Source organism: Monodon monoceros, unplaced genomic scaffold, assembly GCF_005190385.1.
Source record: "Monodon monoceros isolate NGI ecotype Baffin Bay Population unplaced genomic scaffold, NGI_Narwhal_1 Super_Scaffold_9, whole genome shotgun sequence".
NCBI classification, from domain to species: Eukaryota; Metazoa; Chordata; class Mammalia; order Artiodactyla; family Monodontidae; genus Monodon; species Monodon monoceros.
The window spans coordinates 30,173,605-30,198,887 of NW_021703786.1; the positions used below are offsets into that span (position 1 = coordinate 30,173,605).

Below are 25,283 nucleotides of genomic sequence, written 5' to 3' on the forward strand. Positions count from 1 at the left end.
AAAAAAAAAAAAAAAAAAAAAAAAAAAAAAAAAAAAAAACCACCCCCACCCCGAGCCGCACCGCCACCGTCGGCAATGGCGGTGGTGGTGGTGGTGGTGGTGGCGGTGGCGGCGGCGGCGGCGGCGGCGGCGGCGTGTGTGTGTGTGTGTGTATGTATGTGTGTGCCTTAACCTTCACCACGATGGGGTCAAGGATATGTAAATTACTCTCAGCTGCTACTGGGATGGAAACAAGAAGAAATGACTATGTTGTTTCAAAACAAACCATTCTGTGTGGTTTACCCGAGAGTGGAAGGGCACAAGCCTGGAAAAACAAGGCTTAGGCTCAGCATCCCCCATAGCTGGGAGAGGTCTCATTTCGTCTGGCTCTCTATGGCCCTTCTTCACATCTAGACGACTAAAGAGAGCCCATGGTACATGAGGCAGCCCTTATGGCTTCCTGATTCTAAAAACATTCCCACACCTAACCCACCTGCAGGGGCAGTGACCCCCCAGAGCCCACCTGGATTCGGAGCAGAGGTGGGCTGCTGCACTTAGCCAAGCCTCTCACCTTGGCTGCGAGGCTGGAAATTAAGCTGCCTCAGGACAGTCCAGGTTAGTCTCCAGGCTTCTCTCCCCCAACTTACACATGGTTACACAGTACGTTAGTGAGACAGATCTTGACTAGACACACGAACTGAGCCATATTGTTAAAAATGCCTTGTTCGTATCCAGCCACCCCACCACAGCCAACACCAAATACCTTTGGGTCATCAGCCTCAGGTTTTTCAGTCTCTGAATCGTCATCTTCCTACAAGACAAAGAATTTAGAGGATTAAGCTTAAAGGACTGGGCCTGAGGTTCTCACATGCATAACAGGGTTTGGAGCAAACCTACCCAGCCTGGGTTGTCCCACCAAGAACCCCTCCCCTACCATATGACCCAGGCTCTAGAGAAAGAGAAGGGGAAAAAGAGATGTTGCGGGGGGGCGGGGGGGGGGGACGACAACGGCAGCTCAAAGTTGTTATGCCAGCAGTGCCATAGCCTATATTAATGAAAATGCCTGAGTTTAAAAACCACAAACACAAAAATGGAGAAAGGTGGCAACATGCTTGAGAAAAGAATAAGATCAGGCGCCACAGGATAAAACAGAAATGGCGTTTCCAGTGAAGTATCGGTGATTTCAAACCCGGTATGAGTCTTTTTTTCCTTCTTTGCCTTTCATGTACACAAATACATCAGACTCAGAGCTCCAATAACATTGTTCGCCCCCGGAGTGCCATGACCCCCACACACTATACCCCAGCGCTTCAACCAGCAACACCTGCACCAACATGAACAGTAGGAAGGTAGGCATCAAACGACCAGGGCGAGTGAGCTGGGAAAGGCAGGAATGAAGCGCAACGCCCAGCCTGTCCTGGGTCCCAGCTGAGTGGGCCCTGCCTCCATGCAAGCGCTCACAGAACTGCCGGTGACCCGTTCCATCCAGCCTTGTTCCCTATCCAAAGGGCCTGCCTGACACAAAGCACCATGCGGGCAAGGCATTTTCCAAAGTGTGCCCTGACCTCATCCAAGCTAGCCCACCATTCCACTAAATGCTAATGAAGGTCAAAGATCAGCTACCCTGTTAGGTAGCTATAATCCATATCCGTTCCACTACCCAGCACACCCCAATACGCGGGAGCCATGATTTAACATCCAACAGAAAACTGTTTCATTTGAAACTGCTTTTTTCAATCACTTTAACCCCCAAATTAAAAAGCCTGCCAGATGTTAATATAAACACCACCTGAGAGACTTGAACTACACTGATGGCTTTGAGATTTAATTGTCCTGCAAGGCATCAGTGAGCCACAGGTTTTAAACGCAATCTCCAAAATCTCCTCCAAATGAAACCCATCAGGCCAAATAATCAGAGATGTAGCTCAGCCAAGTACAATCACATTTTAGAATGTCTATATTGGGATTGGATGCGAGGATTTTACTAAAATTTGAAATAAAGCTTAAATCTGGTAAAAATTCTATGCAAAGCAAATATAGAATAACACTTCAAAAACACACATCGTGCAAATTTGCTGAAGAAAAGAGTTATGGATGTTAAGCCACTATGTATGCACTTAAGAAAAGCAGAAAAACGAAATAACTTACAAAGCTTTTCTAAACAATTTTAGTCAATTCTGAATTATCAGCAATCAAGGGGGAGGGGAGGCCTAAGGGGATAAAAAGGTCTTCCAAAACAACAGAAAATACAAAACGCGTTTTTGTTTAATTTGTAAAGCATTTTATCCCCGCCCTCCCCCCACCCCCCGCTTTTTTTGGCCGCACCTCGCGGCTTGTGGGATCTTAGTTCCCCAACCAGGGATTGAACCTGGGCCCTCGCAGTGAAAGCACAGAGTCCTAACCACTGGACCGCCAGGCAATTCCCTGTGAAGCATTTTAATGTTAACATTTAAGTATCAACGAGTAACAAAATTTTCAAACAAATAATACAGAACACTGAGCGTTTTAATTAGAGCTGTTGCTAAATAACCAGATTTTATATCGAGATTCAACTTTGTATGTCTTTGTGTTAAGCACCAGCCTGAATCCTTATTTTTCTCCAAACTTTAAAATTCTGGCCCATGATGCTCAGGTGACAGTGTACCTAAAGCCTTTCTGATTAATTAAGATGCAAGTTCTCTTTCCTTTGATAGTCAGCACATACTAAACATCAGGCAAGATTTGTGATCAAGAACACTTTGATAAAAACTGCCAAGTAAAAAGTCAAGAAAGGAGTTAATAAGGATCAAAGCACAAATAACTGTCCTTCCTCGTCTTTCTAATAAACTGAAAAATTTGAATGAACCCCAACCAAGATTACAAATAACACAGAATTGAGTGCAGATATAAATGATACACCAATTAGGATGAATGCACTGTTACAAATGGAATAAATTATCTAAACAGGGAAAACCAACATAAAACACCCATTGATATCTGTGTTAAATAAAATTGTCCACTATCTTTTCCCCCAAGTTTCAATTCAAAGGTTAATACAAAATGGTACAGGTGAAAACGAACTTGATTTTCAAATAGAACTACTGATATCCAACCCAGTTTCCTCAACTGATACTAAAGAAAATAAAAGTGGGGGAGGGGATGAAATTAGGCACGAAATGGAACACTGTCGGTACAGGTCAGAAAGTTTCTGATAAATGGTCGTCTGAGCAGCTCTGGATTTGGGAACAGACTTACTTACCGACTGTTTGCTATTCTCATCCTCCTCTTCTTCATAGCCATCTTCATCACCCCCGAGGCGAGAAAAATCATCCTCTCCATAGGCTTCAGATACCAATCCGCCTTTCTCCTCTTAAACAGAAGAGAAAAATAAAATGAATGAATGGGGAAAAGAATGCAAAAAAAAACCACCTGAGTGATCTGAGTTGCCAGGACTATCTCTGAAGAGAAAAGGAAACTTAAATCTCATGTAAGTGACCTTAAGGCCAGATTCTGCTTTTCGGAAGATCACAGAATTTAGTGCATGAATTCATTAAAAGAACAGGGAAGAAAACCGAGTAATATTAAATTCCGTTTCTAATGCTTCCAATCCGCCTATTATGCCAACTGAAGCCTTCCCTTCTCTGAACTATTATACCATGTTGTTTAAACATCTCTTTTGAACAAACGTATGGACACCAAGGGGGGAAAGTGGCGGGGGTGGGGTGGGGGTGGGTGGAGGGGGTGGGATGACTTGGGAGATTGGGATTGACATATATACACTAATATGTATAAAACAGATAACTAATAAGAACCTGCTGTATAAAAAATAAAATAAAATTCCAGAAAAAACCCCATCTATTTTTATCTGCATATGTCTACCTTGTATCATAGGCACCAATGAACTTGTCTTCTCATCAAGACAAGGACTCTGTCATTCTCGTTTTTGTGTGTCCTCCCCTAGGAACAGGACCTTAAATGGGGGCACCTGGAAAGGTTCCCAATCATACCCACTTGAGAAACAAAATCTTTTCCTACGTTTAAAACAAAAACAACAACAAAGCCCCAAAACAAAACAAATTACTGGGAAACCACCAGAGAACTTCCTGACAGGCAGAGACCACACAAAACTGAGAGGATCTAACCCAGTCCAAGGCCCCCCGAACCCCATCACTTTCCAAATGAGGAAACCAAGGCCCAGACACGTTGGGTAACTTGCTGCCTCTCTACGTCCCCATATAGACCTGTTCCCATTTCTTAACACTGTGATTCTTAACCAGGGTGGAGCAACAAAATCACCAATGGGCTTTAACAACTCACAAAGTAATGGAATCACCAAGAAGCCTTGGAAAGCTCACAAATGCCCAGGTCCTTCTCCAGATCTACTGAATTAGGCTCCCTCGCAGTGGAGACAGGATGGATGTATTTTTAAAAGCTCCAAGATATGGCTAAAGCATATCGTTAATTAAAAGTTTCGCTCTCCCCCACCAAACAACAAGGCCGGAGAAAATAGGTGGTGGTTCAGTAGCCTTGGACCCTCTCCACCCTTCGTCCATCCTTCTGCCCAGCACAATACCCAGCAGGGAGAAGACTTTCAGTAAGTTTCGGAAGAATAATCCAATCAAAAGAAGGAGACGGTCCATTCTTGCTACAGAGCATCTAACGCTCCGTCTATCCTAGGACCCTGAACGCCCTTTGGGGCTCCAGAGCCCGATACTTGGGGCACAATGACCATCTCTTTCCCTCCCGCCTGCTAGGGGAGCAGCATTCCGAGCAGACATCCGATTCTCCCCTTCCAGCTCCCTACTCGGGCCTCACCAGCTGCGCCGCCCGCCGTTTCAACTCCTGCCTCGCCGTCAGACTCGGGCTCTGAATCTTCCGCGTAAACTGCCAGAGACGACAGAACACTCTTCTTCCCCGCCATCTTATTCCCACAGCCCCAGCGTGGCTCACTCCTATGACTCCGAAGAGCCGACTTCCGGGCGGAAAGGCAACTACTTCCGGATCCCAGGAGACCCCGCGCCCGTTTCAGACCTAGAACCAATCAAAACGGCCGTTTCTGCGTCTGGCTCCGCCCCTCGCGCCAACGCTTGCGCAACGTCATCACTGCGCGACGGACACAAGCTTGTGAGGGTTTACCTGACGTTGCATTCCCAGCAGTTTGGCTTTTGAGAGTTACCTGTGGCTTATGGGGGTCTTCGAGTAGTTCCCGAGCCAGCGGGCAGCAACTGCCCGACAAGAGCGCCTCGCTCCTTGGGGCCCACGGCCGGCTCTGATATCTTGGGGTGAAGAGAGGGAGGCTTCGGCTGGGGAAGGGAGGAAAGAACAGATCTAGGGTTCAGAGGAGGAAAAGGGAAGAGCTCTCCTCTGGGCGCGGGGGTCGTGGGGGGGAGAAGGGGTCGGGGTCCTGGGGGGAAGAATGGTCGTCATGGCTGTGCTTATAGAGCAGGGGGTGGATCTTAGAAGAAAATTCCATCTTCTCCAAACTGTTCTGAAGACATTTGTGTTTTTTCTCGTGATCTGATTTCTAGCTCTGCACTATACCGTGGCCTGGGATAGCTGGGTGTTTTTATTTTCACCGAGCATAAAATTGGAGATAATTACCCAGGAATGTATTGCTTGAGGCTGTTCACCTGGAGCTATATTATTTGAAAATAATATAGTTTGAGTGTAATAAAGCAAACTTATAGAAAAAATAAGTAGGCTTTGAAAAGCAGAACAGAGGGTTCTCCTTGCAACCATATATGATCATCACCTTTGCCTTAACCTTTGGCCACTGTCGTCAAGATGAGTACCAACTCTTCCTCTCCTTTTGACCCTGAGCGTCGAGTCCGGAGCACGTTGAAGAAGGTCTTTGGGTTTGACTCTTTTAAGACGCCTTTGCAGGAGAGGGCAACCATGGCTGTAGTGAAAGGTAATGTTGCCAAACTACCTGCATTTATGTTTGTGCTGGCTATACCATAGCGCTGCCACTACAGAAGGAAGAACACCTTCCTTCTGACCCTTCCTTCCTCCCCACCCTTGGGCCATATTTGGTTTTGGAGCTCTTGTAGATCTGTCACCCAAAACTTGCAGTTTTATTGGCAGAACCACCCAGCTGTTCTGGTTCTGATATTTCGTAGACAAAGCTAAGGTTGTCTTTGAAAACAGCTCATAAATTTCCATTCTCCTTTTTGTGTAGGCAGTGAGGTGGAGGTGGGGTGGGGGCATGGCAGGAATAGCCGAAGCCAGTCACCTTCTAGGTAATTCCTGTGTTGAAGATTGAGTGGTCTGGGTCCCAAATAGGGAAGGAAGGAGTAATAATATTATAAAACTGAGATATGTTGACAAATGGTGGTTGTCAAGTGGGGAGCAGCAGTGTTATGTTAATTACATTATAACACTTGTAAACAAAAGCCCTCTAAGTGATGTTGTTTCCATGTCTATACAGATATGCCCACTCATCCAGGAGTATTCAGCTTTCATGGATGTTCAGTTCAATCATCCATAGCCCAGCAGACTCAGACTTCTTACCCTTGTAGTTGTTATTGCCACTACTGGAAATGGTTTGTGTGCATTGCCAGATCTCCCTGGACCGCTTACCTTTTCGTAGAAAGGATGGGAAGAGAATTGAGGTTATATGGAGACCCTTGTACGTGCCAGACACTCTGCGAGGAGTTTTTCCTACATTCTTGTTTAATTTTCAACAGCCTTGATGAAGGGGAGAGATTAAAAGGCAGGAAGCGTTGAGATGTTGCCTTCTTGTATTTTTGCAGGCGACAAGGATGTCTTTGTGTGCATGCCCACAGGGGCAGGAAAATCCCTCTGCTATCAGCTCCCTGCTCTGTTGGCCAAAGGCATCACCATCGTGATCTCTCCTCTCATTGCTTTGATTCAGGTGAGGCTCAGGGGAATAAAGGTGGCAGCCCAGAAAGTTTAGAGGAAGGTGTTTTTTTTGGGGGGGGGGTGGTTAATAGCTAGAAATTTTACTTCTCCTTTCTTTGGTCTTTTTTAAAAAATTAATTTATTAATTAATTTTATTTTGCGCTGTGTTGCATCTTTGTTGCTGCACGTGGGCTTTCTCTAGTTGCAGCAAGTGGGGGCTACTCTTTGTTGTGGTGCTTGGACTCTAGGCGCGCGGGCTCAGTAGTTGTGGCTTGTGGCCTCTAGCGCATGGGCTCACTAGTTGTGGCGCACGGGCTTAGTTGCTCCGCAGCATGTGGGATCTTCCCCGACCAGGGATCGAACCTGTGTCCCCTGCATTGGCAGGCGGATTTTTAACCACTGCACCACCAGGGAAATCCACCCTTCTTTGGTCTTTTGCCTCTTATTTTTCTTTGATTTGCCTATATCCCTCTCTGTATTGGGTTTCTGAATCACCCAAATGTGGGGTTCTCCACTAGTGCATATCACTCTGGTGGGTTATGAATGAGTCTTCTGTGTTTTGATGGCCTGAGGTCTCTCACCCTCCTTTGTAACTTTTTGCCTGGAGGAATATGGAACTGTATGTGTATGCACATACACATTCTCGTATGTACACATGTGTACCCTTTTTTTTTTTTTTTTAAATCTTCATAAACTTTTTTTTCTCCCCTTTTTGTGGTACGCGGGCCTCTCACTGTTGTGGCCTCTCCCGTTGCAGAGCACAGGCTCCGGACGCACAGGCTCAGCGGCCACGGCTCACAGGCCCAGCCGCTCCGCGGCATGTGGGATCTTCCCCGACTGGGGCACGAACCCATCGTCCCCTGCATCGGCAGGCGGACTCTCAACCACTGCGCCACCAGGGAAGCCCACATGTGCACTCTTGATGTTATAGAAGATGCAGGTGGATAGAGAGATATAAATCAATATAGGGGAATCCCTGGTATATTCTGCTTTATTCTGGCGAGAGCACAGCCATGAGACAGAAAAAAAGATGAGAAACTTATTGGGATGTTGTTAACATCTGTTCTGTGCTTCTGACTATATTTAAGGCCTGCAGATGGACTGATAGAATCAGAAATGAGGAAGTGTGGCCATTGGTTAAGAGCCATCCACCATGAAGAAAAGGAGAGAGAGAGAGAGAGGATAGAGAACAACAGTAACAATGCTTAGTGAGTGTGTACTAGTCTCAGGCTCTGTGCTAAGTGTTTAGGGGCATTAACGTACCCTCCAAGTATAAAATTTCATTTAATTCTTTAAACAATCCTATTAGGTAGTTTTACTCTTTTTATAGCAAAGTGAAAGAATGAGAGTGAGAAAATTGAAAGGTTAAGGTTAAGAACCAGCTGAAGAGCATGTGGTAATTGAGCCGGGATTAAATCCACATCTACCTGGCTCCACACATCAACCACTTCACCTTCTGTACTTCTTTTTATGCAAAGAGAAGACACGTTAGAGGGTAGGAGAAGGATGTTTTATGGCTGTGAAATACCCCAGGGAGTCACAGTGACGTTTACCACTGAGGCCTGAGGGCCACTTATAGTCCCCTCTCCCGCTTCTGCCCTCAGGACCAAGTGGACCACTTGCTGGCCCTGAAGGTCCAAGTGAGTACCCTGAACTCAAAGCTCTCGGCACAGCAGAAGAAGGAGCTGCTCTGTGACCTGGAGCAGGAAAAGCCCTGGACCAAGCTTCTGTACATCACGCCAGAGATGGCGGCTTCTGCCTCCTTCCAGCCCGCCCTAAACTCCTTGGCGTCTCGCCACCTGCTCTCCTACCTCGTGGTGGATGAAGCTCATTGTGTTTCCCAGTGGGGGCACGACTTCCGTCCTGACTACTTGCGTCTGGGAGCCCTGCGCCCCCGCCTGGCCCACGCCCCCTGTGTGGCTCTCACTGCCACAGCCACCCCGCAGGTCCGAGAGGATGTGTTTGCCGCCCTGCAGCTGAAGCAGCCAGTTGCCACCTTCAAGACTCCCTGCTTCCGGGCCAACCTTTTCTATGATGTGCAGTTCAAGGAACTGCTTCCTGATCCCTACGGGAACCTGAGGGACTTCTGCCTTAAGGCTCTCGGACAGAAGGCTGATAAAGGGGTGAGGGCATTGAGGTTGGGGGGCCGAGGTACATCAGGGGCGGCGGGCTGCTGTGTGCGGCCTAGAGAAGGATTCTCATTTCCAAGCTCTTTGCTTTTCTAGCTTCCTCAGCCAGGACTAGCCATAGCTTCTTAAAACTTGTGCACAGAGTTGTCCCTTTGGTTTCCTGGCCTTGTCCCCCTTACTGGGGTTCCCGTGTCCTGGAGTCCTCCTGTGGGGGGGCCTTTGCAGACCTATCCAAGGCTCGTGGGGAGGAGGCAAGGGTTAGAAAAGTTGGGTTTTGAGCTGCTTTGGTCCTGCCTTGTTAGAAAGTAGCAGGGCTGTGCTAGGTGGTCTGCCTCAGAGGAGACCGTGAGCCTGACGAGAGAGAGTTAGAGCTGCTTTTAAAGCAGGGACTTCCCCGGCGGACAGTGGTTGGGACCTGGCTCTTTCACTGCTGGGGCGTGAGTTCAGTCCCTGGTCAGAGAACTAAGGTCGTACAAGCCGCGTGATGCGGCCAATAAATAAATAAATAAATAAATAAAAAGAGCAGGCTGCAGTGCGATGGGTTGTTTTGTTCTTCCCAATGCTTATTTTCTTCCTGTGTCTCCCCTTTCAGTTGTTGTCTGGCTGCGGCATTGTCTACTGCAGGACCAGGGAGGCCTGTGAACAGCTGGCTATAGAGCTCAGTTACAGGGGCGTGAATGCCAAGGCGTACCACGCAGGTAAGGGGCACCTGGGCCACGTGGCCCTCCTTACTCTCAGAAGCCTCTTAGCTGGTCTTTTGTTCCTTAAGAATCCTGGATAATCAGGTGGTCCATCATCTTTTTCCAGATACCCAGGCAGAGCTAAAGTGATTCACTTAAATTCACAGAAAGGAGTCTAGACCCAAATGAGATCTAAAAGGGGAATTGTGACTCCTGAATTCTTATTGTCACCCTGTGGCCACCCAGCAGCAGGTGATGAGTGTTTTAGCCCAGGTACTGGTATCATGGAAAGAGCACAGGCTCTGGAGCCCAATGGACTTGGGTTTGAATCCTGGCTGTCACATTTATGGAGTGCTCTGTGCCACACACAGGCCTGGGTCTCTATGTTTACTGGCTCAGGCTTGGTGGGTTAAGTGCCTGGCCTGAGGTCATACAGCTGGTAAGTGATGGATTCAGTGTGTGTACTGTGCCCAGCACAGCGTCAGACCCAAGGTAGACCTCAGGGGAAACCCAAGGGAAATGCAAGTTCCCTTCTTCACCTTCCCCTCTTTTCTAGGACTGAAGGCTCCTGAAAGAACGCTGGTGCAGAACGAGTGGATGGAGGAGAAGGTCCCTGTAATTGTTGCAACTATTAGTTTTGGAATGGGAGTGGACAAAGCCAATGTCAGGTGAGCCCTTGTTCTTGTCTGACTTTGCCAGTTGGGGCCTGGCTCTGGGGGGGTGGGGTGGGCCTCCTGGTGCTCTGTCTGGGGAGCCAGGTCTGTGTGTCCTTCTAGGGCCAGAGGGGAAGGAGGCCCCAGGATAGAGTCCCTGGTACATAGTCCAAACGCTGACAGGTTCTGTGCACAGTTCCTCTGCTCCCTGGTGATGGCACAGCACGGTTCTTCCATCCCCCAGAAGAGGGGGCAGCATGCAGACCATCAGGCTCACCCTTTAACACAGCCCCACTCACTCCCACCTTAGCATCTGGAGCCTGTGAGGGGGTGGAATGAACTATCTTAAAACTGCTCCCTGTGCAAAACTGAAGGCAAAGATCTCGTTACCGTCACTCCTTGTTACTGTTTACTGGACAGTCCAGAAGAGATGGGTACATCCCAGCCTCCTAGCCCCACACTGGCCACTGTTGGGAAGTCTTTTACCTCCAGGCATGCTTGACCTTCCGGAGACATTTTGGGCTGCAGCCTGAAGCCCTTTGCTCTGATTAACACCAACAGTAATGCCTTGTGTGATTTACAGAGCACTTTTGCATACGTGGTCTTGTTAAGCCTCATAGTGACCCTGAGTTGGTCAGGGTAGGAATTAGACTGTGAACTATACTTGAGATAACGTGGACTTTGGAATCAGGGTTTGACTCCTGGGTCAGCTGTGTCTTATAACGGATCAACTTTGGAGTCAGACACTCCTAGGCTCAAATCCTAGCTCTGCTGTCCCCTTGTACAAATTTACCTCTCTGAATCCCACATTCATTGTCTATAAAATGAGACTACCTCACATGATGGTGACTGTAATGATTTTTTTTTTTTTTTGCGGTACGCGGGCCTGTCACTGTTGTGGCCTCTCCAGTTGCGGAGCACAGGCTCTGGACGCGCAGGCTCAGCGGCCATAGCTCACGGGCCTAGCGGCATGTGGGATCTTCCCAGACCGGGGCACAAACCCGTGTCCCCTGCATCGGCAGGCGGACTCTCAACCACTGCGCCACCAGGGAAGCCCCACTGTAATGATTTAACAAGACAAATATATACACTGGCTCATAGTAGGTACTTCATAAGTATTATCCTTTTTCCACTTCAAAGATGTTATAAAGGACTTACCCAGCTCATAAGTGTCCTAACCTTGTTTCATTAAGTCCGCTAGTTTTTCCATGAGCTGCTCCATGGCGAGAAGGCCTGCTGAAGGACTGCAGGGTCCTAGCCATGCTTACTCTGGGGCCTATCTCTGCCTCTCTGCCTGCCAGCCTCCTACTCCTGGTCCCTGTGGAGACCCCTGCTCCGCTGACTGGGAGTCACTTCTCCCCTCAGCTTTTCTGCCACATCTCATGCTGCTTGACCCTTGGATCTTACAGGTTTGTCGCCCACTGGAATATTGCCAAGTCTATGGCTGGGTACTACCAGGAGTCTGGCCGGGCGGGCAGAGACGGAAAGCCTTCCTGGTGCCGTCTGTATTACTCTAGGAATGACCGGGACCAAGTCAGCTTCCTGATCAGGAAGGAAGTAGCAAAACTCCAGGTAAGTCCTGGGCAGTAGGAGCCCTTCTTGTCCGAACCCACCGCTCTGCAATTTCCGAACCCAGATGGAGCTTCTGTAATCTGGAGGGGTGCTCCTGAGGCTAGAAGGTATAGCAAGGTGGGGAATGGGGTGTTGGTGGATAGCTTATAACTAGGTTAGACTTTTTTCTTTATACTTAATTGATCTTCGTACAGTCTGTTGTGTGTGTGTTATTTTACATAGTCAAGATCAATCCTGCCTTGATTTAAATTAGCATTGTTGCATAAGCATTTTCCCATATTGTTGTAAGTTCTTTGATTTTAGCCTTTTTTAAAAACTGGTTGCATATTCTTTGTAGAGAACCTAGACACAGACTCAGGAATATAACAGAACTTGGTGTATGATAGGTGGCATTAGAAATCAACAGGAAAACGACGAACTGTTGAATAATTTATTCTAGAAAAAGATAAAATAGAACGCTACCTCCCATGCCATATACATATGAATTACAGGTGGATTAAAGACCTCAAAAAACTGTAAAACTGGGGAGAAAATATTTCATGGCCTTGAGGAAGGGAAGAGTATGTCAAGATTTTTTTTTTTTAATTAATTTATTTATTTTGGCTGCACCGGTCTTAGTTGCAGCATGTGGAATCTTCATTGCGGCATGTGAGCTCTTAGTTGTGGCATATGTGCAGGATCTAGTTCCCTGACCAGGGATCGAACCTGGGCCCCCTGCATTGGAAGCACAGAGTCTTACCCACTGGACCACCAGGGAAGTCCCTATGTCAAGATTTTTAAAAGCAGAAATCATCAAAGAAGACTTGATCTGTTTGAGACTAAATTCGAGCTAAAAATTTCTTTATAGTGACAGACACCATAAACAAAGTGAAAAAATGAGCCATTTGGGGATTTCATCATGATAGACATCATTGGCTGGCTGTATAGAACTCCTGCAGGGAAAAAAAGTAAAAGGCAAACAGCTACATAGCAAAAAGGATGGATTTCACAGAAGGGGAAGCCAGAATATCTAATAAACATACAAAGAGAAAAAAAAAACATACAAAGAGATGCTCAGCCTCACTTAGGAATCAGAGAAATGCAAATCAGATGACAAGCTGTCATTTTATACCTATCAGACTGGCCAAAGTGTAAAACATCTTCATAGTCACTGTTGGCAAGGATGTGGGGAGAGGGCAGCTCATGACATGGTCAGGATTATAAGCTAGAACGGCTTCTTTGAAGAGAGATGAGGTGACACGTGTACGTGGAGGGGCCTGGTGCACTGCGACTCAGCAGTTCCACATCTAGGTAGACAGGGTGTCAGTGCACATGATGGACTGTACGAGGGTATACAGGGATGTTGGCTGCAGCAACATAGTGGGGAAATAAAACTCTTCCTCTGTGGGGTGTGGGGTAAGTAAACAGTGGGCTAGTCACACAGTCGAATGGTCCAGAGCAGTTAAAAATGAAGCAGTAACTCTACATGAATCAACATGGATTAACCCCCCCCAAAACATAATGTGTGACGTTGCAAAAGGATGCACATCAACTTTTCCTTATAAGAAAGATTGAACACGAGGGCTTATTCCTGATCCCCACCAAAAGGACGATAAAAGGATGAAAAGTATATAAACTCACAGGGACAAGGAGAGAAGACACCAGCAGATAGAAATTTTAACAAATGTCTGCCTAGAAAACCCCAAAGACTCTACTAGAAATCTACTAGGATTCATAAGAAAACTTGGCAAGGTGGCTGAACATAAGAGAAACATTACTGTAAATACCTAGGAATAGAAATGAAAACATGTTTAATTTGCAAGAATAAAACTTATAAAATACCTAGAAGTAAATGTTACAGGTTCTTATCAAGAGAATTTTTTTAAAACCTCCCCAGTTGATGTTAATATGCAGCCAGGGATGAGAGCCACTGATTTAGATGAGAAAACTAAAACCTCATTGAAAGAAAACAAACTCTGTACAGATACAAAAGTGATTGGGAAGACTTAAAACTGTCTTTTCTCCTCAAAGTTAATATAAGTATTTCATGAAGTCCCAATTGAAATCCCAAAAGACTTCTATTGGGAAGTAGAATCTTAGAATTTATGTGCAAGAATAAGTGCTCAAGAACAGCCAGGAAAAGTATGAAAAAGGAGAATGATGAAAGGGGTGTGCTTAACCCAGCATCAGAATATGCTGTGCTGCTACCCCGAACAAATCCATGTAATACAGTAACAGTCATTGGAACAGATGAGAGAATTAATAAGAGAGAATTAATAAGTCCTAGAAATAAGTCCTAGAGAAAACAAATAACATACAAGGGAACTCCCATAAGGTTAACAGCTGATTTCTCAGCAGAAACTCTACAAGCCAGAAGGGAGTGGCACGATATATTTAAAGTAATGAAAGGGAAGAACCTACAACCAAGATTACTCTACCCAGCAAGGATCTCATTCAGGTTCGATGGAGAAATCAAAAGCTTTACAGACAAGCAAAAGCTAAGAGAATTCAGCACTACCAAACCAGCTCTACAGCAAATGCTAAAGGAACTTCTCTAAGTGGGAAACACAAGAGAAGAAAAGGACCTACAAAAACAAACCCAAAACAATTAAGAAAATGGTAATAGGAACATACATATCGATAATTACCTTAAATGTCAACGGGTTAAATGCTCCAACAAAAGACACAGGCTTGCTGAATGGATACAAAAACAAGACCCATATATATGCTGTCTACAAGAGACCCACTTCAGACCTAGGGACACATACAGATTGAAAGTGAGGGGATGGAAAAAGATATTCCATGCAAATGGAAATCAAAAGAAAGCTGGAGTACCAATACTCATATTAGATAAAATAGACTTTAAAGAATGTTACAAGAGACAATGAAGGACACTGCATAATGATCAAGGTATATGTACCCAACATAGGAGCACCTCAATTCATAAGGCGAATGCTAACAGCTGTAAAAGAGGAAATTGACAGTAACACAATAATAGTGGGGGACTTTAACACCTCACTTACACCAATGGACAGATCATCCAGACAGAAAATTAATGAGGAAACACAACCTTTAAGTGACACAATAGACCAGATAGATTTAATTGATATTTATAGGACATTCCATCTGAAAACAGCAGATTACACTTTCTTCTCAAGTGCACACGGAACATTCTCCAAGATAGATCACATCTTGGGTCACAAATCAAGCCTCGGTAAATTTAAGAAAATTGAAATCGTATCAAGCACCTTTTCTGACCACAACACTATGAGATTAGAAATCAGTTACAGGGGAAAAAACGTAAAAAACACAAACACATGGAGGCTAAATAATATGTCACTAAATAACCAAGAGATCACTGAAGAAGTCAAAGAGGAAATCAGAAAATACCTAGAAACAAATGACAAGGAAAACACTATGATCAAAAACCTATGGGGGCTTCCCTGGTGGCGCAGTGGTTGAGAGTCCGCCTGCCGATGTAGGGGACACGGGTTCGTGCCCTGGTCCGGGAGGATCCCGCATGCCGCAGAGCGGCTGGGCCCGTGAGCCGTGGCCGCTGAGCCTGTGCGTCTGGAGCTTGTGTTCCACAACGGGAGAGGCCACAACAGTGAGACGCCCGCGTACCGCAAAAAAAAAAAAACCTATGGGATGCAGCAAAAGCAGTTCTAAGAGGGAAGTTTATAGCAATACAGTCCTACCTCAAGAAACAAGAAAAATCTCAAATAAACAATCTAACCTTACACCTAAAGTAACTAGAGAAAGAGGAACAAACAAAACCCAAAGTTAGTAGGAGAAAAGAAATCAAAAGATCAGAGCAGAAATAAATGAAATAGAAACAAAGAAAACAGTAGCAAAGATCAATAAAACTAAAAGCTGGGGCTTCCCTGGTGGCGCAATGGTTAGGAATCTGCCTGCCAATGCAGGGGACACGGGTTCGAGCCCTGGTCCAGGAAGATCCCACGTGCCGCGGAGCAACTAAGCCCATGCGCCACAACTACTGAGTCCGTGTGCTGCAACTACTGAAGCCTGCATGCCAAGAGCCATGCTCCACAACAAGAGGAGCCACCACAATGAGAAGCCCGTGCATCGCAGCGAAGGGTAGCCCGCGCTCGCCGCAATTAGAGAAAGCCCGCTTGCAGCAACGAAAGACCCAACACAGCCAATAAATAAATAAATTAAAAAATAAAAATAAAAGCTGGTTTTTTGAGAAGATAAACAAAATTGATAAACCTTTAGCCACACTCTTCAAGAAAAAGAGGGAGAGGACTCAAATTGATAAAATTAGAATAAGAAAGGAGAATTTACAATGGACACTGCAGAAATACAAAGCATCATAAGAGGCTACTACAACTCTATGCCAATAAAATGGACAACCTGGAAGAAATGGACAAATTCTTGGAAAGGTATAACCTTCCAAGACTGAACCAGGGAGAAATAGAAAATATGAACAGACCAAGCACAAGTAATAAAATTGAAACTGTGATTAAAAATCTTCCAACAACAGCAACAAAAATCTTCCCACAAACAAAAGTCCAGGACTGGATGGCTTCACAGGTGATTTCTTTCAAACATTTAGAGAAGAGCTAACACCCATCCTTCTCAAACTCTTCCCAAAAATTGCAGAGGAACACTCCCAAACTCATTCTACGAGGCCACCATCACCCTGATACCAAAACCAGACAAAGATGTCACAAAAAAAGAAAATTACAGACCAGCATCACTGATGAACATAGATGCAGAAATTCTCAACAAAATACTAGCAAACAGAATCCAGCAACACATTAAAAGAATCGTACACCATGATCAAGTGGGATTTATCTCAGGGATGCAAGGATTCTTCAATATATGCAAAGCAATCAATGTGATACACCTTATTAACAAACTGAAGAATAACCATATGATCATCTCAATAGATGCAGAAAAAGCTTTTGACAAAATTCAACACCGCTTTATTATAAAAATGGTACAGATGAACTGGTTTGCAAGGCAGAAATAGAGACACAGATGTAGAGAACAAACGTATGGACACCAAGGGGGGAAAGTAGCAGGGGGGATGGTGGTGGGATGAATTGGGAGATTGGGATTGACATGTATACACTAATATGTATAAAATAGATAAGAACCTGCTGTATAAAAAATAAATTCAAAGAACAAACAAACCAAAAGAGAAAAGAAAGGTCCTAGAATACATCGTTTAATATTGATGAAGCTGATAATTCAGTTTAATGGGAAAAGAATGAATTGTCTAATAGCTGGTGCTGACACAGCAGGAATAAAATAAAAGTGCCCCATTTGACACCTTATATAAAAGACAGATTAAGGACCTCATGTAAAAATGAAACAAAATTTAGTCCAGTGTGCCACCTAGGGCTGGAGAGATGGTGAAGATATTTTTGTAATGAAAATTAAAAATCCAGAAAGCTGTCTTTTAAAAAACCAAATATTTGAATATATAAAAAATCTTAAGTTTCTATAAATCCTGAACCTATGGAAAAAATATACGTGGTGAAAGATACCGTAAACAAATAGACTGTAGATCTGGAAAAATATTTAATATAAAACGCAAACAAAAGGTTAAAGTTGAGAATAAATAGAGAGTTTTCACCAACTGACAAGAAAAACAAAGGATATGAAAGGAAAGTTCCCAGAAAAGCTCATCCAAATGGCTCGTCTAAAGATGTTCAAATTAGGTAGTAATCAGGTAAATGCAAATTAAAGTAAAATGATTTGACACGTGTGTAAAAGAGCTCAAACTCCTGTTGCTAGTGGGCACGTGAAGGAAAGAGTGCCTACACTTCGCCAAGAGAAAAATGCAGGGTTACAGTCTTTTGTGGGGAAGCAATCTAGCAATATCTATTTAAATTTTAAAATGCAGATACCCTTTGACCTCGATATCCTATTTCTGGAACCAAATCACCTGAAATAAGAGTGGCAGTGGGGACTTGCCTGGGGGTGCAGTGGTTAAGAATCAGCCTGCCAATGCAGGGGACGTGGGTTCAGTCCCTGGTCCGGGTAGATCCCACATGCCACAGAGTAACTAAGCCCATGTGCCACAGCTACTGAGCCCACGCACCCTAGAGCCTGTGCTCCGCAACAAGAGAAGCCACCGCAATGAGAAGCTCACGCACTGCAATGAAGAGTAGCCCCCGCTCGCTGCAACTCGAGAAAGCCTGCATACAGCAAAGAAGACCAAAAAATGCAGCCAAAAATAAATAAGTAAATAAAAGTGGCAGTGCGTAAGTTTATGTGCTCAAGGGCTTGAATGGTAGAATTGATCATGAGGACAGAAAATCGGAAACAAACTAAATATCTAGCAATAGGGAGTGAAGAAGAAATGATAGTAAATACTCCCCATAGGGTAATAGGCATAGCTGGGGGCCCAGGAAATCTCCTATCTTCCTTTTTATAAAAATCATATTTATTACTGTTGCACTTTATAGGTTTGCTATATTGAAATGTAAGTTCCATGACAGCAGGAACCTTTCCTGTGTGGCTGTAATAAATGCCTAGCTCAGTGCTGGGAATGTAGTTTAGTGCTTAATAAGTGTTTATTGAATAAATGAGTAAATTTGAATGACGGGAGAGAAGGTGGATGCAAGTAGTGATTGGGAATGAAGGGGTCTTGCGAGGACCAAGGATGATAGTTTGCCATGACCTAAGGGAGTGTGATTAACTTGTCTGAAGTTCAAATTAGACAAGGAAAAGATTTCGGTAAGGTGATTACGTATAAGGTATTTATTTAAAACTTACTAACGCAGTGAATTACAAGAACTCACACTGGGCTCATCATTGAGACATTTGAGATCATTTGAGATAAAGAGATGATCCAGGGGCTTCCCTGGTGGCACAGTGGTTAAGAATCCACCTGCCAATGCAGGGGACACGAGTTCAAGCCCTGGTCCGGGAAGATCCCACATGCCGCAGAGTGACTAAGCCCGTGTGCCACAACTACTGAGCCCGCGTGCCACAGCTACTGAAGCCCATGTGCCTGGAGCCTGTGCTCTGCAACAAGAGAAGCCACCGCAATGAAAAGCCCGTGCACTGCAATGAAGGGTAGCCCCCACTCACTGCAACTTGAGAAAGCCTGTGCACGGCAATGAAGACCCAATGCAGTGAAAAAAAAATTTTTTAATAAAAAATAAATAAAAAAGAGGTGATCCAGAAAGCTTCCAGAGAGGTGTTACATGGAGGACTGGGAGTCCAAAGAGCACCAGTTTTCACCATTGTAATATTCGAAACGAGAAACAGTGCTTCCAAATGCTAAATAAACCATCCCATCTAGAATTTCCTACCCAGCCAATCAGTTAGTGTGAAAGTAGGATAAAGACATTTTCAGACAGACGATTTTAAGAAACTTTCTCCTTTGGAGAAGCTACTAAAGGATGTTCTCCACTGCAGAGGCTGTCAACTAGGAAAGGAAGATGGAGACCTGACCCAGGAGCGAGGCAAAGGGAGTGTCCTAGGACGAGAGTGAAGGGTAGTCTCTGCTGTGCACCAGGCCTGGAGAGCAGAGGCCCAGGTCGAACATGGGGATGGAAGGCACCAGGAAGGACGTTTCCAAAGATAAAAGTGGACCTGGCCATCATTGGCCCCCGCTTCCCGAAGTGAATTTTTCATTACATCAGAACATTTGGGGGGGGGGTATTCGTGATGCACTGAAATCTAAGGAAATGAAAAAACAGGTCAGCTGTTAATTTCAGGAGAAACAACGTTGTTGAAGGATATGTGATCATGGGAAATAGTAAAAATATAATCACGCGGTTAGCTCTGAAGAATCACCTTAAGGGAAATTGTGATGTAATAAGAAATCGTGATATAAATATATTGGGAGAATGGAAGTAGAGGAAGTATGTGGATTTGTGTGTTCGGGAGATGGGAACCATTCAACTTCCAGAAGCAGAAAGAATAGAGAATGTCTTGGGTATTAGTGTCTGCTATATTTTCTTGGCTCTTGTGTATTTTAAATTTTTTCACAATTTTTTTTTAAGATTTTTTTTTTTGATGTGGACCATTTTTAAAGTCTTTATTGAATTTGTTACAATATTGCTTCTGTTTTACGTTTTGCTATTTTGGTTGCGAGGCATGTGGGATCTTAGCTCCCCGACCAGGGATCGAACCCGCAACCCCTGCATTGGAAGGCGAAGTCTTAACCACTGGACCGCCAGGGAAGTCCCTTCACAGTTTTTTAAAAGGAAAATTTAACAAATAGTCATGTACCAAGAGGCAAATAACGTATAATCCCAACACTCAGAAGTAATGACTGTCAGCGTTTAGTGCATGTCCTTCCACACATACAGGTTAGTATGTTCCTTCACACACTCGTGTATGTATTCAACCCCTATTAAATTAGGTCATATTATACAGTGATTCCCAAATGCCATTCCCCGGGCCCTTTGCATGAGAATCACCTGAGCAGCTTTTTGAAAATATAAACTCCCTGGAGCTCCAGGTTCAGAAAGTTCAATTCAGTAGTCTTGCTGAATTGGGCCTCAGGTCTTTTAAAGTTACCCAGGTGATTCCGATGCATGGTCAGCTGTGGGGACTCTGTTTTGTGAATGGCTTTATTAGTGTCATTTGATATTTTTCTCTCTCACCATTTGTTGGGCTACAGGGTAGTCCAACTATGTAAGACTTTTACTGAATGGTCGTTTCTTGTCTCCAGGAAAAGAGAGGGAACAAAGCATCCGATAAAGCTGCTGTCTTGGCCTTTGATGCCCTGGTGGCCTTCTGTGAAGAATTGGGGTGAGTGACTTATCTTGTGTGTGGAAACAAGTGTTAGTGAGATCTTTTCCTCTCCCAGCACTGCTAGTTAACAAGCTAACATAGGACAGTTCTTGGGCCACCAAGGAACCCCTGCCTGCTGAAAGCCATCGTGTGGGAATATTTCCTGTCGGAGCATGGAAGTTGGTACCCTCCCACCTTTCTGTGGAAGGCCCCAGAAACTCTGGCACTGTGAGGATTCGTTGAGTATTTTGGGTGGTCATCTACCCATCCCACTCCACCCACTTCTGAGTGGCTGGCACCATGGGTGACTCAGTTCCGAGAGATGTGACCAGTTCTGATCCATTGGCATTGTGGTGATAATGTGCCACTGCGCTGTACCACTGCTTCACTTGTGGAGTAGTCACTCTCATCCCAGACCCAAGCAGAGACATGTGGCCCAGTTTATGTCTTGGGAGGGCAGGGGCGGTAATGTGCTTGGAGAGAAATCAACTTTTCTAACATAACACCAGCCTGCCTACTCGGAACCCACTTATCTATTTGATCTGAATCTGCTGGTGGTGGGGGCCGTGAAAGAGCCTGCTAGCTGCTCAGTGACAGGCAGACTGTGGCTGGGAGAGCCCTGGGCACGAGCAGCTGTGGGCGCACTGTATGAGGGACATCCAGAGCATTCTGGACAAGCTCGGAGCACTTGCATTTGTGTAGCCCTTTGCTCGAAAAACCTCTTTGATTCCTCTGCTCTCACTGGTCAGATCTCGTTGGACAACCCTGTAAGGTAGATGAGGCAGAATTGATTGCTTCAGACTTAAGAGATGAACAGACCACTGTCCAGAGAGGTCGTGGTTGGGAGTTCCCTGGCGGTCCAGTGGTTAGGACTCGGTGCTTTCACTGCCGAGGGCCGGGGTTCAATCCCTAGTCGGGGAACTAAGATCCTTCATGGATGCCACTAATCCCCCATTTCCCAGTTTTTTCAGCGATATGCACATTTTCATACACACATGCTATCTTGGTTTTTGCAAGACTGGATCCTTGAAGCATGGAGTTGATTAGGTGCATGGTACTGGTGGTGCCCACCAGATGTTTGGGGCTTTCTTCTGGAAACCAGAGAGGCACTTATTTGGGCCATGTGTTCTGATTCCCACCCCCTCCTATTCACCAAGTCTGTGGCTCCTAGGCTGAAGCTACTTCCTTCTCTAAGCTGCCATGTCTCATTTGGCCTCTGTGGCAAGACCACGCCCAGCAGAGGTGATTGGCACCCTTGCCCACAGCCATTGCAACCAGAGCCCTTTCAGGCACTAACATAGTGAGTTGCTAAATTAGGCCTTCTTTGGTTCCTTGAGTAAAGCGCTTGTCATGAAAGGGCTCAGTGTCCTTGCTAGTTGTCAGAGTCCCCTCTGCTTGAAGTCACCCTGGCTGGACTCTTGTTTGGGGTGAGTATGAGGCTCTGTGGAGCTGTCTGGAAGCTTAGCTCTGCTGTATCCCTCTGGGCTGCAGCAACTCACCCGGCAAGAGGACAGGTCCTCCCAGGGCCCTCTGCTTTCTGTCTCATACCAGAGAGCTGGGGCCTGTTAGAGTGTCAGGGGTCTGGGCATCAGTGGGCCTCCTGTTGCCCCGTGTGCAGCCTCATCTCTTCTATCTCATTTGCTACACATGAGGGCGTCAGATTCCAGGACTTCCAGGCCCTGGGACGGAGTGAACGCAGCTGGTATGGCTGGATTTGAAGTTGCTCTTTGAGTAGAAAGGAATGTTTCTTCATTGCATAAATGGTATATAATACGAAAGCAAAGCCCCTTCCTCACCAGATACTTGCCCTTTTTCTAAGAATAGCCTGGTTTGAGGTTGACGTTGAAGCAGCTGTTTGCAAAGGGAGGGCACTTGGCAGCGAGGGACAGCCCTGCTTGATGGCTTTGGCAGAGGCGGGGACATTTCTACAAGGGCTGTGTTGTAGGGTCTGGGGTGCATGGGGGCTGGGGGACCCTGTGAGGGATACCTGGGCATCTCTGGGACCAAGAGAAAAGACACTTGGGTCACATGAATGAGGCCAGCGTGGGGCGTCCAGTTGGCTTCCTCTCTTCTTTGCGTGCAGCTCCTTTCTCTGAGCATGGCCATGAAATGCATTTGATTATTTATGACAGGGCCAAATTTATCTTTGTGTGTAAAAGGAACAGTAATTAGGTTCAAAGCAACCTTCCTCCAGCCTAGAGGCCTCTGGACCCTGAGATGGGAAAAACAGCTTTGGTTTAGGCCTAGATTGTACTGGGCTCTGTCAACTCCTGGGGTCTCCACGCTGGGGGAGCCAATGGCCCAGCATCCCTCTGTTTATCCATTCATTTGCTCATTCGTTCATTCATTCATTTATTCAACCAGCAAATATTGATTGATACTGACTCTGTGCGAGGGCACATCAGAAAAGGGGGTACAATTGGGAACAGAAAGAGACCCAGCCCCTGCTTTTTGTTGCTTGGACCAGTGGGGAAGACAGGCACTTATCAGATAATCACATGAAAACTGTATAATTCCAGACTGTTAGAAGGGCTTTGGAGAAAAGGTACATGGCGTTTTGAGAGTGTATAACAGTGGCCCCCTTCTTGGCCCACAGAAAGTCAGGTCACGACTCTTCATACTCGTTGACCCTGTCGAGTGCGGGGAGTAAACCAAACACAATAGCAAACAAGATGAGAAACAGGACCGTAATTATGAACAAGCAGATCACTACCAGGCCCCCCTGGTCGAAGGGGTTCTGCCAGAACTCATCCTTCCAGGTGCGTTTTGCTAGTAGTCTGTCCATGTGAACCTGGAAAAGTGGGGACAGAGGCCCTGAGTGCAGGGGCTTCTCCAAGGCCCTGTCCCAGGTGCTACTCCCTGCCCCCAACTTCACCCTCTGGTGGGATCTCAGAGAACGGCGGCCACCTCTGTAGCTAGCAGGCATTGAAGGGATGGTGGGTCATTGGGCTCAATGCCTCCAGCAAGCAACAAATGGGCTTTCTTCCTGTGTAGAAGCAAAAGCAGGGACTGGTACCAAGAGAGGGGGGTCCCTTGAGTTCTTCCTGGAGGCTGCCTCTGGCTTCTCCGGTCCTTTCCTGAACAGCCCTGCTGTGAGCAGGACTTTGTCTCCCATCCCTGAGAACTGCTCAGCCAGGATCTAAAAAGCAGCGCTCTAGACCCTTCCTGGATTTTCCTGCCTCGGTTGCCAAACATTTGGGAAGCATTTTGAGAGATCAGCACAGGAGCCCAGGAGTGGATGGTCTCAAGCTGAGGCCTCTGTAGGCTTCCTTAGAGGCAGGTGAAAACAGAAGGACTAACTAATCTTGAAACACAGCTGAGATGGGCAGGCTGTGAGTCTGTAGCCAGTTGAAGGGAGTAAAGGCGGAGAAGGAAGGAGCCATTACCGGGGTCTGCTGTTTGTACTCCTGTGTCCTAAGCGAGGGCAGGCAGGTCAGGGTAATCCTTCAGGCCCCACGCCTTGGGGGCCTGAGCTGAAGAAGCCGCCAGGTGACCAGAGCTGCACTGTGACTCAGAGAAGCAACTCTTGGGAGGAAAAGGTGGCCGCATTGCTGACTGCCCCCCACCAGACCTGCTTGCTGTCACCAGAGCAAACAAAGGTGGGCTAGGGCCCATTGCCTAGCAACCGCGTTCTCTTTCAGCCTTTCACACTTACCCCTCTGCTGCGTTCTGCCCTTTTGTGATGCTGTTTTGGGGGGCTGCTCAGGGGCGTGGGTTGAGGTGTCCTGGCTGAGAGAGGTCAGACTTGGGGTGGGTGGGGGAAGAGACTGGATCCGGGGCCCTTGCCCCAGGCCTCCCGTCCACCTCACCTGTGGCTGGGTCCTGCCCCTCCTCTCAGTCCGGATGGCCCGTCTACTGAAAGGACCTGCCCAGAGGTCGGGAGGCCCCAGGGCTGGGGCTGCCACGCATGGCCGCTCACTTCCTGTGGCGCCGGGTTGATGATTAACCACAGCTCCAGCTGGCACCTCCTGGAACCAGCATGTGCGTGTTTATCACCATTGAGGCCCCAGGCTCCTGTGGAGGCCCAGCTTCCCCCTTGGTGTCTTTGTGTGCCGCTTAGGCCCGGCCACAGCTGCTTCGTGTGGGTTCCCACCCCCTGGTGTGATGGGGCAGCCGGGAAGCAGGAGTGGGGCCTGTGTCCCTTCTCGTGGAACCTGGTGGCTGCCATTCCATCCTTGAAAGACAGGAGTCGAGTGCCCACGGTGGCCAAGAACTGCACCAGGTGCTGTGTGTCCAGTTGTGAGCGAGAGAGGCAGGCCCTGCCCTCCCAGGGGTTACATTATAGGGTACCAGTCCTCAACCCTGCCTGTTCCAATCATCCGGGAGCTTTTCGGAATGCCGGTGCCCAGGCCCCACCTGGTAGCACAGAGATCAGCCTCTGGGCATGTCAGAGCCCTGTGCTTGGTAAACCTTGTCGGGTGATTCTCCTTTTTGTTTTTTCAATTTAGTGTGTGTTTTTTTAATTTATTTAATTTATTATTTTAATTTTTGGCTGCATTGGGTCTTTGTTGCTGCGCGCGGGCTTTCTCTAGTGGCGAGTGGGAGCTACACTTCGTTGCGGTGCGCGGCTTTCTCATTGCGGTGGCTTCTCTTGTTGTGGAGTGCGGGCTTTAGGCACGCAGGCTTCGGCAGTTGTGATAGGCAGGCTCAGTAGTTGTGGCTCGCAGGCTCTAGAGCTCAGGCTCAGTAGTTGTGGTGCACGGGCTTAGTTGCTCCGTGGCAGGTGG

General features: G+C 46.5%; 3 protein-coding genes across 7 annotated transcripts in view; 1 reads left to right on the forward strand and 2 right to left on the reverse strand.

Moving 5' to 3' along the window:
• Positions 1-4,919, reverse strand: part of SAP30BP (SAP30 binding protein) — a 34,698-nt gene extending 29,779 nt beyond the window's left edge. The window contains exons 1-3 of the mRNA XM_029213390.1: positions 4,774-4,919; positions 3,218-3,327; positions 743-790 (exon numbers count right to left, since the gene is read on the reverse strand). Coding sequence (XP_029069223.1) covers positions 743-790; positions 3,218-3,327; positions 4,774-4,879 — 264 coding nt within the window. The 5' untranslated portion in view covers positions 4,880-4,919. The remainder of the gene's footprint in view (positions 1-742; positions 791-3,217; positions 3,328-4,773) is intronic.
• A 143-nt stretch (positions 4,920-5,062) lies between these two features.
• Positions 5,063-25,283, forward strand: part of RECQL5 (RecQ like helicase 5) — a 37,548-nt gene continuing 17,327 nt past the window's right edge. For all 4 annotated transcript variants that reach the window (XR_003792110.1, XM_029213386.1, XM_029213388.1 and 1 more), the window contains exons 1-8: positions 5,063-5,230; positions 5,733-5,869; positions 6,711-6,832; positions 8,424-8,942; positions 9,541-9,646; positions 10,185-10,296; positions 11,691-11,853; positions 20,495-20,574. Coding sequence is in view for 3 of the 4 variants with exons in the window: in XM_029213386.1 (XP_029069219.1) it covers positions 5,743-5,869; positions 6,711-6,832; positions 8,424-8,942; positions 9,541-9,646; positions 10,185-10,296; positions 11,691-11,853; positions 20,495-20,574 (1,229 nt within the window). In the remaining variant the exon portion in view is untranslated. The remainder of the gene's footprint in view (positions 5,231-5,732; positions 5,870-6,710; positions 6,833-8,423; positions 8,943-9,540; positions 9,647-10,184; positions 10,297-11,690; positions 11,854-20,494; positions 20,575-25,283) is intronic.
• Positions 21,634-25,039, reverse strand: SMIM6 (small integral membrane protein 6). 2 transcript variants are annotated; one of them, XM_029213395.1, is made up of 3 exons: positions 24,366-25,039; positions 24,212-24,285; positions 21,634-23,347 (listed from the first exon to the last, which is right to left on the reverse strand). In XM_029213395.1, exon 3 carries the CDS (start codon positions 23,339-23,341, stop codon positions 23,162-23,164), a length of 180 nt encoding a protein of 59 aa, XP_029069228.1. In that variant the 5' UTR covers positions 23,342-23,347; positions 24,212-24,285; positions 24,366-25,039; the 3' UTR covers positions 21,634-23,161. The 2 variants fall into 2 exon arrangements, with proteins under 2 accessions (XP_029069228.1, XP_029069229.1); XM_029213396.1 differs by lacking the exon at positions 24,366-25,039 and having other exon boundaries at positions 24,212-24,354.